The sequence below is a fragment of the Xiphophorus maculatus genome, chromosome 16 (assembly GCF_002775205.1).
Source record: "Xiphophorus maculatus strain JP 163 A chromosome 16, X_maculatus-5.0-male, whole genome shotgun sequence".
NCBI classification, from domain to species: Eukaryota; Metazoa; Chordata; class Actinopteri; order Cyprinodontiformes; family Poeciliidae; genus Xiphophorus; species Xiphophorus maculatus.
Genome location: NC_036458.1, coordinates 15,612,614 through 15,628,850, shown reverse-complemented (window position 1 = coordinate 15,628,850; position 16,237 = coordinate 15,612,614). Strand labels below are relative to the sequence as shown.

Genomic DNA, 16,237 nt, shown 5'->3' with positions numbered 1-16,237 from the left:
CCAACTGGTGGAAATCTAGAAGATCAGTTGGGTAACTAATGATCCTTGTAAGCTGTGGAGCATTTGGATATTTCAAGATCTGGTCCAATTATGAAAGAGCAATATATGTATTCTAAATATGTTATTGTATTTTATTATGGTGAGTAAGTAAGGCAACTGGACCTCCATAATGAGATCCATTATCTGTTTCGACTATCATCATCCATACTGCTTTTAAGAGAAAAAAAAATAAAAAATTATCGCTTAATAAGATTTATGGGATAGATCACTGTCTTCAAACCAAAAATTTGAAGATTAGGGATAGAGTAGTATTATGTCATTTGTGTTCATTATTTGTGTTAAGTATGTTAATATGTCTAGTCAAAACAGTCTCCTTTTTAATGCTTGCATTCTTGTTCCACTCATATGAAATACAATATAAAAAGTATTTAACCTCTTGGAGATTTTAACCTTTTATTGCTGTTACAAATCAGTCATGATCACCAATTTTTTTGACAAAAAAATTACTAAAAACATAATTACACAAAATTATGACGACTAATTAAAAGTATGTAATCTACACATGCCTTCCAGGGCCTGCTGCCAAAAAGCATCCCCCACAGCATGACACTGCTACCACCAGCAGCATCATGCTGTGAAGCTGCTAGTGGCATGGTGTGTTTGTGGGATGTGCAATGTTTGATGTCTGCTAGTTTCACGGCCCAAAAGCTTAATTTTAGTCTTGTCAGAACAGATAGCTTTTTCTTCACTGGAGTTTGGAGTCTCCCACATGCCTTGATATTAGTTTTCTTCAATTGTTGTCTGATGAAAAACCCAGGCAACAGTTGTATGCAATGTCTCTCCCATCTCAGCTGCTGAAGCTTGTAACTTCTTCAGCGTAGTCATCCTGACCTGGTGACCTCTCTCATTGGTGTTTAATTTAATTTTTTTAATTTATTTTTTAAATTATTATTTAAATATTAATTAGTACAAATCAGTTTTCAATATAACATTAACGCTGGTTTTGGCTCTTTTTTGTTTTTTGTAAATTGTCTTGCCAATAAGCTTAATTTGATTGATTATGATTGATTTGTGAAAGCAAGAAAAAGCTTTAAGCATCCAAGAAAGTGAATACTGGGACACTATTTATTATTATTACTTTGATCCTTTGTAAACTCTCTACAAACTGTTGCAATAGTTACATTTATGAGCAAATCTCAGGAAAACTATACAAAAATAGGTAAACTATTTTAAGGTTTCCAGATTCATTACATTATGACAAAAGTGAACTCTTGAAGACTGAATCTTGAAACCACATTAAAATATGAGCACATTTACGTAACCATATTATTCAGGCTTTTTTCGTAGTCAATTTACATTTTCCTCCAAAGTAGACTTGCTGCTTTTTCAGTTCTATTGAAGAAGCTAATCATTATTTTCAAACAGAACCAAATGAATTAGTCACCGGTATTCGTCGCCCTCCAGTGTTCATAGAGAAGAACTACAGCATAAGTGGGGGAAGACGTAATGGTTTTATAACGCTGTTCACTTTTCACATTTGGTACAATTTCTTGAACGCCTCAAAACAAGAGAAGCAAATACTGAAAAGTTTTGAGTGTGGTTTAGCAGAGCATACTCACCTAAAATCAAAAAACATGGCGATAAAATACAAACTCGCAGAATTGCAGAGCTATTTGTCTGCTGAAAAATAGCGCTGACTACACATCCCCCCTTTTTTATTTTGAGCATAAAATCCACGTTGAAAACCTCGAAGCAGCTTCCTCTATTTGGCAAAATGTAGCAGCCCTTCAGTTATTGTAGGTTTTCTACTGCAAGACCACATCCCCCACAATACATTGCGACTCCATCATGGCGCCCCACATGACCGCCTGACAAGCGACACTAAGCTGAAGGTAAACAGTTCTGTTCTTCGCGGTAAACTAGCTAACTTAGCAAGTGCGGGAGGATGAAATTGTTGCTGACGACACTGAAACGCACACGAAACCCAGCGGTTTACCTCTGCCGACGGTGCTGTTCGAGCCCCAGAAGCAGCGGTGGACTGTCATCTCTCCAAGATGAGGTGATGGTGGGGTCAAGCCTGGAGCTGGTGCGGACTGTGGGCTCTCAGGTGGAGGTGAGGCCGGGCTTCATCACAGAGGAGGAGGAGGCTGTCCTGCTGCAAGAGCTGGAGCCAGGTCTCAGGAAGAAACGCTACGAGTTCGACCACTGGGACGACGTAAGACGTGCTTACAGGGATTGCAGGGACATGACAGTAATTTACTACAAACAACAAAACATATATGGATTTATCAATCACAGAGTTTCAATCATTTATTTTAGTTATGGCTTACAGATACTGAAAAGCAGACTTCGTTGAGGGTTGGCCATAAAAGCTCATCGTCAAAGAAGCTGAATGTTCATAGAGTGACAATATTATTGAAAAATTGAGTGGAAGGAAAAGGGTCTTCCACAAGTAACACAGATGAGAGTAACACAGCTTTGCAAGGATTGCGAAACAAAACCTATGGCCGCCCCTATTTACTAGCCCCTTCAGTGGCACTCCATCACCAAGTCACATGCATTTTTTTAATGCAGGATTTTACTGTGCAACTTGGTGAGTCTGGAGGATTCTTCCATAGTACAGGATGTAATTAAATTAGTTTGCAGGGTGGGCATTTAGTTTATACAGAGGTTGTATTTGATTACTCCATAATTTAAAACTTCATACAGCGGTTAGAACTTTCTAAAGTTGCTGATCAAATGTTTTTAGTTATTTATTCAAGTAGACTGAATTGATCCCCTCAAAAACCAAGTGGCAAGCAGACAAGTCTTTGGTGGGTCAAAATTAATGTTGAAATTGATAGGCTAAATAAGTGCTTCTTCTAATGTCATCAATCCATTACATTAGAAGAAGCTTATACAGTTCTGAGTCAGCTATTTTTCCAGTGCTTTTTTCAAAATATATTATGCAAAATCATATATATATGTATATATATATCCCAACTTTTTCAAAATATATTCTGTGAAATCTTGCATGCATCCTCCATATATTTTTACTCAGCTGTTATTGTTGCTGCCCATTTGCTAGTGAAATATATAACAATACAGTTGGATAGCATCAAGTATTAAAATGACTTAAGAGCAAGTATTTATTCGATACTTACTGTAAATTCATTTGCACTGTGCTACCTTGTACACGTTCAGGCAATTCATGGCTACAGAGAGACGGAGCGTCTGAGGTGGGCTCCGCCGTGTGAAGAGATCCTGAACCGTGTCCGGTCTGTAGCGTTTCCTCAGGGTGCTCCTCTTCTGGGGCCCGTGCACGTTCTGGATTTGGACAAAGCTGGCTACATCAAACCCCACGTCGACAGCGTCAAGGTACCTCTATGATCACATTGTTGTGATGTTTTGTTATGAGCTGGTATCTTAATAGTTATTTCTCTTCTTGTCTTCAGTTTTGTGGCAGCACCATTGCTGGTTTGAGTCTTTTATCTGACAGCATCATGCGTTTAGTAAAGGAGAATGAGCCAAATGAATGGCTGGATCTGCTGCTGACTCGTCGCTCCCTCTACATACTGAGGTCCAATGGGCTTTTGTATTAGAAATTGCCTGTGTATCAACATACCAAGTTTAAAGGACAGTTTTTCATTTATTTTTGTCCTATTTGCACAGAGAACAGGCCAGATATGACTTCACTCATGAGATCCTTAAAGATGAAGACTCGGTGTTCAACGGACATAGGGTGCCGCGGCAGCGCCGGATCTCCGTTATCTGTCGTAACCTTCCAGGCTAACGCGCTCTCTGTTAGAATAAGAGCATAATGTAGAGTGCTTAAAGAAAATCTTCTTACCAGATTATATTGGGATATCAAAACCAAAAGAACCTGCTTTGATTAAGTTGATATGAAACTGATGGAAAGGTTTTGGATTGTATTTATATAATGCCATCATTCTGATGCGTTTTTCTCTTTCTGTATAATACAGACACTCTTTTGGAAGTATTGAAACAAATCTCCATCTAAAAGTAATGTTTAAAAATGTTTCAGTATTGACTTCCAAAATTTAATTGTTTTAAAACAATAAATGTTGAAAGACCTCAATCCAGGTGTATTATTTTTTTAAATAACTTGGTTGAACGGTGAATAAATTAGCTTCATATATATATGAAGCTAATATATATATACATATATATATATATATATATATATGAATGATATGGGCACTATAAGCTGAGAACTGAACAATGCCACCAGTGCTTGACAATATTTCAAAAATAAAATTACTATAACATCAAATGTTATAATAATTTTACTATAACACAAACTGTAATCTAATATTTAAAGTTAAAATGTAACCACAGTACAGAGCAGAGACACTTGACCTCTACAAATAGGAACAATATTAAAGCATGTTGCCACTCATAATTTCCTTATTTTGTATATTAAATGCAAATTGTGTTTTTATTGTCCTGCAATATGTGGACTCTTTAAGTGAACTAAAACACGCAGGACTGCTGTGAACATCTTCAGGAATTTACGTGGGATGTTTTAGGCTCTGTTATGTACATCTAACCATCTTTATTGTAGCATAGTTGTATAAAATTTTACACAACTAATATCACAATTTCCAGAAATACTCATTTAATTACAAACATTCCTGATATTTTGCAGCTGTAAAAACACCACATTCATCTGATATGCTTAAATGCTAGCTGTAGACTTTTATCACTGTTAATTTTATACATTCCTATCCATTTAATTCTTTTATATAGTATTGTAGAAATATTTGACGTTATATAACACAATCAAATGAAAACGTGTATGGACAAATCACAGTGACAAACCAGTCAAGTTTACATTTTATTATAAAAGTCTTGACTTAGAAAAAGAAAAGGATAGACTAATTTCAAATTCTTGCAATTGAAAACGTTTTTACTAAAACATTACTGTGAGGTCAGGCTCATCTACATGAACAAAGTTCAACAAAAATATTTTAGCAAATCTACTCCTCACACAGCTGATGATAAGAGCTGGTGCAGCATGTGTAAGCGAGAACAAGATTTGTTACACGTTCTGCCCAGGGATCAGGAAAAAACACTTCTATACTATTGTTTTCTTGTTATTCCTATCGCTGTTTGGCTGCTTACTCTGTGAGGTAGAAGTGCATTTTGTCATTGACCATCTTGCGCTCTGGATTGAGACGCTTCAGGATCTGAGCGAGCACGTTGACCGTCTGCTCGCTGCTCAGACCTGTGCGCTTTGTCTGGAACTTCTTCAGCAAGTCTTTGGTGGTCATCGGCTTACGGATCAGGTAGCGGCGCACAGCTTCCTCCGTCAGCTGCACGTCACTGTGAGGAGAATTTTTGTAAATTGTGATCGGTTTCAATGTATCCAAGATTAAATATTAATAGTTCATTCATTAGTACCTAATATTTAGCATTAGGTCAGTGATTTTTAGACATTGTTTCAGGCATAAAAATAAATTTTTTGTGTGTGTTAAAAGTAGGTCATACCTTGAGCTTGGAGTGGATTTGCCAGATGGGGGTTGAGGTGTGCTCTTCCCAGAGGGGACAGGGCTCTGACTGCTGGGCTCCATCTTGAGCCTTTTGGCTGCTGGTGAGTCAGTACTTCCAGTCTGAATTTGTCTCTTCCCTGATGACAAATCAATCAGTATTCATCATTGGCAAACTAACACAGACATCCATATATCTGTCATATGTCTCATTTCAATGCAGATATTGTTTGGACATTGGACATTTTTGCTGATTTACAAGTGCACACCTTGCTCTAGTTTGCTGGCAGCAGCACGCAGTGTACTGGAGGTGGAGGCGGAATCTATGGATGGGGTCCCAGGACGACTACCCGTCCTGGAGCTGCCTGCAGAGCCGCGTCCACCAGGCCGCTTGGGAGGCGTGCGCTTCTTCTGCGAGGAGAAAGGTTACAGAGACATTTCATAAGAATAAAAGTAAACATGCAACAATAGTATAAATATAAAACAATTCACACATTCACATCTGTAAACTTAAAATAGCTCCAAATACTTCCAGCAACACTTACACACTGTCAATGAACTACTGTCAATATTCAATATAAGTATATGAGTCAAACAGTAGATAATGATTTGGAAACTAATAACCAGTTTTTCTGCCACACACACTTTAGCTACCATGAACAAAGCAGAAGCGGTCTCTCCTTCAATGTCGCTGTCGTCAGAGCTGTCTGATTCGCCACTGCTGTCTATAACACAAACAACACAATGTCACTCAACATTACGTCTCTTACAAAAACCTTGAAGAAAAATCCTTGCAGGATTTCACCTTTTTTCTTCTTCTTTTCCATCTGGACCGGGGTTTTCTTCCCTTCCTCTTCTTCTTCCTCCTCTTTAGCCTCTTCTTCATTTTGTTTCTCTTCTTCACTATCTTCCTCACTCTCAGATGCCTCATCGATTCCTACATGTTTAATTATTTTAGTAAAAAAAAAAAATGTAATTCCCATTCACAGTTTTAATTATCAAATGCATTAATTGTATCCATTATCTGAGGCTTTTTGTGACTTTGTCGCCATCATTAGTTGTTACCTTTAGGGTGCTCTTCTGCTTTGGTTGGCTTTTCATTTGTTGGCTCTTCGTCTGAGCTGATGGGGTGAAAAAAGAACACATTAACACAATTATTAAAAAAATAAACTCAAAATACTTCATCCCAACAGCCAATGATGGTTGTGACAGTGGTGCTTCAGAATAAGGAAAAGGCTCCTATCAGTATTAATATGCTGATGTAAAATTAGTGATGGCAACGTAAATAAACTGGGAGCAATTATATTTCTGTTTGGACATTAAAAAAACCTAACAGAAATTAAATTAAAAATAAGAGACCAACCTGTCTGTGTTTTCAATAAAAAATACTAGGGAGCAGTTTTTATTTTGAGACTGATTCCTCTCAGTAAGTTTACAGACAGTCAAAGATGCAGTGAAAGCAAATGCAAGTATCCCAGTTGGAAAGTAATATAGGACATGAAATAATCAAATAAAAAAAATATTAACTTCTTTTTGCTTTAGATTTAAAGCAAACAGACCACAGATAATAATTAGTCCATCCAGCTACTGGGAATTTCTAACTCAACAATATATTGACAAAGCTGCTTTTCAGCTGCTGAATAACTTCCCTTACCTTCTATTTTTTTCTGTTACATTATCATCAAATATATTAGAGATATAAATAGTCTAAATGCATGGCACTTCATTCAATAACTAACATTAATTTGAGTTTAGACAGTGTTTTGTGATATGCATATTGTATATCGCTGTGATTTTGCTATAAGAATAGATCCGTGATGTATTGTGTATACATTTTCTAGTTTTATTTAGATTTTGCTATCATGAAGTCTAGAATGGTGGTTTCTTGTCTGTTCTGTAGTTGTGCCATGTGTCATCTTGCCAAATAAACATTTAAAAGTGGCTTGGTGCTTTTTTCAGCCACCAGGAGGCGATCTCAGAAATGTGTCATCTGACATGAGAGTCTTGTTTGTGACTACTGCTGCTGGGATGGTAAATAAAGGGAATCTTAGTGATCTGACCTGCTTTCCTCTGACATATAATCCACTTCCAGACCCTCATAATCTCCATCATCGCTGTCTTCAAGGGCTTCCTTATCGTTGCTCTTTTGCTTCTTCTTCTTCGATTTCCCTTTCCCTGTAGCTTTTTTCGTCTTTGCCTTGCTTTCTCCATCTGTTACATGAGAGGGCCCAAAAAATAGAAAACATGTTCAACAATCTGATTAAACAAACAGAATATGGATAAATATCAAGGTTTACAATGTGTTCCTTACCTTCTCCCATGCTGCTGTCACTGTCATCACTGCTCATCTCAAGGTCATCATCTAGGTCGTGTATGAGAAGGTCGCCACCCTTACGGCCCCCCTTCTTTTTCTTCTTCCCACCCTTTTCTGTCTCGTCTTCATCGTCATCACCACGCTCCTGCTCCCGAAGCCGTCTCTGAAGCATAATGCTGAAGTGGTTTACGACCTTGTTCCGCCTGTAAAAGGAGAGAAACATGCAACTTACATGGTTTTTCATGCAAGTATACATTTATTTATGTACTTTTTAAAAATGCTTTTAACTTTTGATTTCAATTCATTCATTCACGTACCTGCCCCACTCTTCTTCGGCTTCTTCAGCGGTTAACGTTCGATGCTTTGCCTGCTGCGTAAAGTTATACCACCCATGAACAGGAAAGGCTTCAAAAGCTCCATCTGGACACTGGGTAAAAATGTAGTAGGATGCATTTTCTGTAACTCCACCTTTCTTTATACCCTTAAACCTGAAAAAAAAAAAATTAAAAAACAAAAGTAAAACAAAAAACAGGTTGAAAACTATAAAATGTTAGAAAAATTCCACTAGGGATACATAATTGGTTCAGAAATGCATCTCACATGTTTTAGAAAAAATACATTGTGACAAGATCAAGATGAACAAAAAAGACGCTTTAAAAAATTGCTAAGCATTTTAACTTCTTAAATCTTAAAGAAGAGTAACCTGTTTTCTAACCTCTTGCCAGCTTTGCCATTGACCTTCAAGATCCATGGCTGATCCTCCACTTTGAACTCTCGGGTAACAATTCCAAACTTTTTTCGCCGAGCTTCCTCTCGCTGTTTTTTGCCAAACTCGCTACCTGCGCCACTCTCCGGTGTCTCCTCCTCCCCATATATTCGCCGAGCACTCATGTCTCTTTCCATACGTGCCTGGGAAGAAACAGAAAGGGAAGCATAACATTACAAACTCACATTGGAGGTATATTGTAATTTCTCATCATTCTAATATTCTGGTTTCTTGATTTTTTTTTAAATGACTCAATTACAGAGATATGAAAGCTCACCTGTGTCCAGCTTGAGCAGTTGACTCTATCCCCTGCGTTAAAAGCCATTATATTGTACTTTTTGGTGGTGTTTCTATAGGAAAAATAGAGATGAAAACAAAACAATAGTCAGTTCCATTTTTCTCTGGGTCAGAGAAAATCATTATTAGATTAAGGTAAATCTTACTCGAGTTATCCCCAAAAGATAACTCAAGTTATACAGATACATGCTTTCACTACATGTGTTTGTTACTTACTTGGGGACTCTCACAGTGTACTCTGTGGTTGAGGAACTGCTTCCACCCTGTAAAATAAACGGAGGGATGTATCTAAAACCATGTCATTGCCCATACTGTAACTCAGGAGCTGTGCAAGCCGAAATATGTTCAAGTGTTTTTCATTTAGACTTTAAGAGTTGTGACATGTTCTTAGAATGAACTGCATATGTCAAAGTGCCTACAAAGAAAAAGAAATGTAAATTTGCGTTTTCTAAGAAAAGTCACTACTTACCAGTGACGTCATGGCCAGTGATCTCCTGCTGGGTTTATGAAGAGCTGATCCAGTCCAATGCAATACACTAAATAACAAAAGCAAAATTTAAAACAGTGATATGAGCATGGAATAGTTACTTCTAGACGAAAATAAGACAAGAGTCTCAATACTACTCTAACTTTTTCTTGACCCAAATGATTTGGTATAAAAATACCAATTGAAGCTTAATGTTTCTAAAGCTACGAAAGAAGCAAAATTATTATATGACTAGCATGTTATCAAATTTTATAATCCACATTAAATCAAACTTAACAATACAGCAGAAATGAATAATAGTATGAAATACTATAAGCCCTGACCCTGCAAAAAATAAAAAGGCTTCACCGTTAGCAACAGATGCTAACACAATTAGCACTTGCTGGTTAACCAAAACTGTGATGCTATTTGCTGCGTACTGCCCTTAACTTTGCCGTAATTAGTATCAGTTTGGTTCCAACTCACTCACCTATACCTGTAACAAAAGATAACTCGAGTTACACAGAGCTTTAGGACATTAAATTGAACATGTTGATAAGTGGTACAACACTGTGCCGATCAACTAGGTGTATTGTGTTCCGTTTATGAGGACGACTAGAAACAACTAGCCACAAATGGTTCCGAAGTAAAACCCCGTCACGGCGTCGACAGTAAGTGCTGCAAAGTTAACCAAAAGTCAATATTTAATATTATATAATAATATAATAATATTTTGTGCTTTTAAATCAGTCATTCGACGAAAATGTCAGGAATTATATTGACAGGAATCTTTTTACCAATTTGCTCAATAAACTGAAGATTAACTTCACCAAATTTATCGCTTCTAAAACGTCCTCTCTTAACCAGGGTGAAAATCTGTTGGTGCAGCGGGTGCGCACCCGAGGATGGGATGGTTCTGATTATAGCATTCCCGCATGTTACAATGGCCCTGTTATAGTCCAGACCTAAATCCAAGAACATGGCAAATTTTAAGGTTTAGACTCAGAGTGACTACAAGCTCCCCAAAAACTGCAGCTGTAATTGCAGAAAATTTTAATTCTGCAAAGTATTGACTCAGAGGGGGTCAGAACAAATGCACAAACATTTCATGATAATTTGTTTAAGACGTAATAACTTCCTTTCATTTCACAATTAAAGTGTTGATGTAAACGCTAATAACATTTATTGAAGACTATGTTGTTATTGTGACAAAATCTAAAGAATTTTATATGGCATGAATACTTTTAAAATTGTCACGACTTGTATAGAATTTTTAAGGCAAAAGAAAACTAAGCATTTATAAAAAAACAAACAAAAAAAAAACACCAGAATTACTGATATTTGTCACACAGATCTCATAGCTGAACTTTGAGACATCTGAACTTCAGATTGAATAATTAAAATTCTTTTAAACATAATTTAATCTTTGCAGAAGGGCAGTATTTCCATTATTATCCATCGATGTTATCATAAAAAGTGCCTCTTGATGTTTTGTAGTTTCCCTTATCTGCCACAAGATGTTGCTGACAGTCCAAAGACCGCGTAGTATAATTGCAGTCTTGCTCAGAATGGCAATTAAGCTTTAGAAAAAAAAAAATTGGCCATGATGCACATATGTACTTGCTGGTTTCAAGCTAATTTATTGCCAAAAAGAACCAGTATACAGTGCAAATGGTCACCATGTAGTACGTCTTACACAGTAAATAAAGTCACATCACCGATTTTGTTGCAATTTATGTGAGCTTATGGAGTTTATTGACAAATTAATCTTTTTTTTATTTCTCATAGTTCATTGGGTTTTTTTTACATGCTCATGTGTATTTATCATGTAAGCAATCTGAATAAAATGTACACATGAGATTATGTATTTGCACATTTATTTAAATGGTAGTCTGTATTTAGAGAAGCAGATTTTAATCTAGGTTGCCTGTTATTAATTAAAAACATCTAGTCAATGTTACTTATGCATGCAAATGTGAGTGTGTGACAAAAAGCTAATGCATTTGATTTGCTGTTTCTAATTCATGTTTAATGCCGTGCAGCTTCGAGGACTGATGAGAACTCAGTGTTCCAGCTGCCTGGGTGCCGACTGCATCAGAACTGAATTTAATGACACTGAGCAAACAGTGGTCTCATGTTGTCCACTCAAATTCTCACTTGCTACCTTCTTCCATAATCATGTTTGTCTCTCAAGCGCTGAGTCAAACTGGTTTATTTGTGATGCATTTCCAAAAGCATCCTGAACTCAGAAATGTTTTATTTTTTTTATTTGCAAAGATTCCTGTAGTTTAAAAAGGAAAAGTTGAAGAACAAAGCTTCAGTTTGCAGACGTATACAGTGCCTTACAAATTATTCGTACTCTTTGAACTCTATATTGGTTTTTATGGAGCAACTTGACTTAATTGTATTATGTTAGGAGGATTTGCTAGGGGTATAAAAAGAGTAGTCTTCCAAGCATGTGCAAGTCTTGCATACCAGCACAGATTGTTAATGAAGATTGACAAACTATTTTTTTTCATAAGGAAAAAATGTGTCACAGAGACAAAACTATTTGTCTCGTATGAACCACTGTTTTGCATTCATGTTAATTTAACCTAAATAGGAGAACAAATATCCAAACTCAGTGGTAGATTTGAGTGCATCTACTCTTTAAATTTGGTTCAATAGAGCAGGAGTTTTCATTAAAACAACTGACCCATCTCCCATTGTTTCTGATGTGAGAAAAAAAAAAACTTAAAAAGACTTAAAAAATAGAAAATAATCATTGATTTATATAAAGAAAAATGAGGTCCTCTTCCACCTCTCAGTGGTCAACCCTGTGATAGACATAAACATAAAGTACAAGTAGATTTTGTGCTGGTGCAATGTGAAGGACTCAGTATACCAAATAAATCATCAACGTCGCAGTGGGGTGGTTTTGTCACGGTCATTGAGCCAGGTCTTAACACTGGTCAGTGTTAATAGTGAAATGACTGTTGCTAAATCAGGGCTATCACTGAAGACAATTTATCTGAGGCTTTAAAAGACTTGAAACTGAGGCAGCAGGTAACCTTTCAGCAGGAGAGCAATGTAAGTAATGTAGACACTTTTGTCAAGCTGAGTTTGTAAAAGGTGATTATTTTAATGAACTGAGAATGTAGCCATAGTGGTAGTATTAACACCAAGACAACTTTTAAAGTCTATTCCAAAAAACAGGCTTCTGTTACTTTAATGTAATAGTTAAGCTGCAGCTACCTGTAGAGCAGATAATGGGAGCACGGAGCTAAATAACAAGACATTACAGAGCTAAAGCTTCATTGTCTCTCGCCCCTCTCACACTCTTTGCACCTCTTCTCCATACTATACGCGGTTGCCTTGGAAACACACTCGGAGCGCTCGAGTCGTGAGGCCAGTCAGCTGCGATACCTCGTCTGGTAAACAATCCTGCAATCTGAGGGGGAAAACGTTGGCTGCATGTCAGAGTTTGTTTGTTTCGGATCACATAGACATCAGCCAAAGGTCAGGAGCGTCGGGAAGGTGGCTGGACCAGAGGTGAAGTCGAGATCGCTGACGTGAAAGCCTGAAACTTTGGGCTTGTTTTATTATTACACCGGCTTATGAGTGACAAACTGACACAGGCCACTGACAGCAGCTGCAACATATAATGCTATAGTCATACGTATAAAAGATAACTTTTTTGTTCGTTTCAGGTAGTTGTTAATAAATGTGCAAATATTATTTTATTACATAACAACAGGACAGGAGAGACAAACAGTTAGAAAACATCCTCCTTCCATCTACATGAAATTTTTGCTCAGCTCGTCCCAAAAGTTATGGCAGACGGCTTGGCTCTGTGTCCACCGATGTTAGAAGCTTGACAGAGTTTTATGAAACCAATCTGGTCAGTTGCAAGTCTGAGTGATTATTCCTCACTCTGTGCACAGTGACAGTTGTTGTCCTCTGCCTCTGACAGGAAACCGTCCTGTCTTGCTATAATTATTCCAGTAAATCTTCTCTGCAGTCTGAAGCACACACTAAATGTAAGAATAATTTTTAGAGCGCGCCCGGTAGATCTGTGTTTCTTTCTTTCTTTCTTTCTTTCTTCAGTCCCTGCCTCTCACCTGTATTGTGAGTTACTCTAATAATGTGATGAAATTCAAAGCGGTGTAATCAAAGCAACAATGTTGCACTAGGGTGTTTCAGTACCTCAACAGATGACATACTTCTGTAATACTGTTGCGTATTTGTCTGGATTTCTTGTGGCGGTGTCAGAGAAATGACCTAATAAGATTATCATTCAGTACAACGTTATGCATATGTTCCCATTTGGCACTGAAGACGATTCATTCAGCTGTGTGTGGCTGACACAGTGAAGAAGGTGGACTTATTTTCTGCACTGATAAAAAGAGAATGGAGCTCCAACTTAAAGACTGAGTTAATTAGTTACATGTAATCAAATGAAGTTAATCAAACTTCATTTATTTATATTTGATTAACATTCATAAACCTCATATTTACTTGGATAAACATATTTTGATTACTTGTTACTTATTAACTCTGTTTTTTCCCAGTTGTGCCACCTGATCTCTTTTTTCAATGTGTTTAAATTAGCAAAGAAATATTTGACCACGTGGGGGAAGTTACTTTAAACCAAGAAAAACATATTTTAATAGAACATTCATGCCATTTTTTTAAATCTATGTATCATGTAAAGTAATCCAAAGTATCTTACTTTTTAACAAAACTAAGACTTATTCTTGGTAATCTGACTTTTTTTGGTTACAGTAAATGGTAGCAGCTGAGATTTGAAAAGTACAAATATTCTTTGAAATACAACCTTTTCATACTTAATGCTAGATGACCCTCTTGGACTGACAGTTTGGTAAATGTATATTTATTATGTTTTTCACAATGTTCTTTAATATTTCTGGCATCATATATTGTTTGTTTACTGTTAATTTCTCTTAGGGATCTTTATTTCCATCCATCCATCCATCCATCCATCCATCCATCCATCCATCCATCCATCCATCCATCCATCCATCCATCCATCCATCCATCCATCCATCCATCCATCAATCCATCTGTCCGTCCGTCCGTCCATCCATCCATCCATCCATCCATCCATCTATCCATCCTCTTCTGTTTATCTGGGGTTGAATTAAGGCCTTAAAAGTGAACAGCTTTTAAGACAAGATATTAAAATCAAAGATGTCAAAAGCCCAAGTGATGATATTTTCCTTTTTTTTATTTTTTATTGGCTTGCAACACAGTTTTTATATAAAACGTTTAAAACGTGCATCTGGATACCGTTATTAAGAATTTTTATGTGAGATTCTTGAACAAAAAACTGAAGAAAAAAAGCTGGTTGTCACAGGACAGATTTAATTAAATTGCTGACTTTAATTAGATAGAGGTAAAGTTATGTGAAAGAAGGTCTTTAATAGGTTAAAAGGAAGTTGAATCAGGAAACACATTCTTCCCCTCCGGTCCTCCTCCATCACTCCACAGTTTGGTGTTTTTTCTTGTCTAATGATTTAGCTGTTAAATGCAGTCTTGGAAATTTGCTAAAGGAAATTCAAAGATATGACTTTAATTTTTAGCTTGCATATCGTAACAATCACATTTGGTCAAAAAATCCTATCATCCATTGATGATAGTTTTCTATCATCAATGGATTGTTTTGTTTTCTTAGTTTTTTGCCTCTGAGTTCAGTTTTGCTTTCACTGGAACACATAAATTAAGTCTGTTAACACACATCACCACAAAGCCTCTCAACAATAAATTAGTTATTTCTTAATCATCAAGCCTAGACAAGCCATTGTGATATTGCTAGCCACCACTGGGAATGATAATGAGAAAATATTAATAAGAGTCTGAGAAACACAGGATGCTCTGGAGCAAACTGTTATCTGTTAAAAGAGACAAAGATTGACAAAGAGCGTTAATGAGCCTTCAAGTAGTTGCATGTGTTTGGAACAAGACTTGCAAAGGACAAGAAAGAAAAACAAAATAAAGAAAAACAAAATAAGCAAACAAGTCAGTAATGAGTAGGGGATGTCTTTTAATCAGGTATAATTAAACTTTCAAAAATTCATTCATGTGAAGCAGGAAGCATTATTCTCACACTGTTCACACATGCAAAACATGTGCCTCTCCTTGTGTTATATCTGGAGTTTCCTCCATCTTAATTCACAAGCTGCTGAGAAATTCACAATCCAATAGAGCATTGAAAAGAAATATATATAGTTACATTTCTTTTCTTATTCTTTTTGCAAGCAGTTAACAGTTCTGTGTTGATTCATGTCATACATTATTATCAATATTTACCTTTATTCCAGAGATAGTGGTCCATGCCAATGAATACATTTTCTAAAATAATAGGTGATACCCAACGTCGAGCGACATTGAGAGATAAAGGTCTCCAAAGTTAGTGGTGAGCAGCAGGAGGAGGCTTTTTCTTGAACACCAAACATGGACAGTCTGAAAGAGAACAAGATTGTCAGTGATAAATTAAGGCTGTCAGTCACAAACTTTGCTGTAACTGCACAGCGTATAAGAGAGGGAAGAGCTTAATTCAAGGAAACTGACCAGACCAGACTTGTGAAGCTAGTAGCTAACCAGTCTGCCTTCCCAACTTGTATGTTTTTAACAATTTTTTTTAAAGCATCTGTGGAGTTGTTGTTACAACTCCACAGTACCACACTTAAAAATATCTGAACTGCAAATTTAAGACGGCTTTCTGTTGAAGTAGGAAATGAAATAACACTGGAAAAAACATAACAGGAAACAAAGCAGAAAATCTATTATTAATGAAGTCTAACAAAAACTAAATAGTATATGGATGGATGGATGGAATTTGTCGATTTGTAATTCCCTTAACAGAGTAATACATTATCAGGTACCACATTATTTTTGACTTATAA

General features: G+C 36.6%; 2 protein-coding genes across 3 annotated transcripts; one reads left to right on the top strand and one right to left on the bottom strand.

Moving 5' to 3' along the window:
* Positions 1–1,842: 1,842 nt before the first annotated feature.
* Positions 1,843–4,093, top strand: alkbh7 (alkB homolog 7). Its single transcript, XM_005806337.2, has 4 exons — positions 1,843–2,215; positions 3,184–3,357; positions 3,435–3,559; positions 3,652–4,093. The coding sequence occupies exons 1-4, from the start codon at positions 1,946–1,948 to the stop codon at positions 3,770–3,772; spliced, it is 690 nt and encodes a 229-aa protein (XP_005806394.1). The 5' UTR covers positions 1,843–1,945; the 3' UTR covers positions 3,773–4,093.
* Positions 4,094–4,535: 442 nt separating this feature from the next.
* On the bottom strand, positions 4,536–9,934 carry gtf2f1 (general transcription factor IIF subunit 1). Of its 2 annotated transcripts, none has more exons than XM_023349607.1 (14): positions 9,823–9,934; positions 9,336–9,402; positions 9,083–9,129; positions 8,847–8,919; positions 8,519–8,712; positions 8,121–8,291; positions 7,801–8,006; positions 7,550–7,700; positions 6,555–6,610; positions 6,295–6,426; positions 6,135–6,214; positions 5,759–5,900; positions 5,491–5,629; positions 4,536–5,325 (listed from the first exon to the last, which is right to left on the bottom strand). In XM_023349607.1, the coding sequence occupies exons 2-14, from the start codon at positions 9,345–9,347 to the stop codon at positions 5,121–5,123; spliced, it is 1,608 nt and encodes a 535-aa protein (XP_023205375.1). In that variant the 5' UTR covers positions 9,348–9,402; positions 9,823–9,934; the 3' UTR covers positions 4,536–5,120. The 2 variants fall into 2 exon arrangements, with proteins under 2 accessions (XP_023205375.1, XP_023205376.1); XM_023349608.1 differs by having other exon boundaries at positions 6,144–6,214.
* Positions 9,935–16,237: the final 6,303 nt, after the last annotated feature.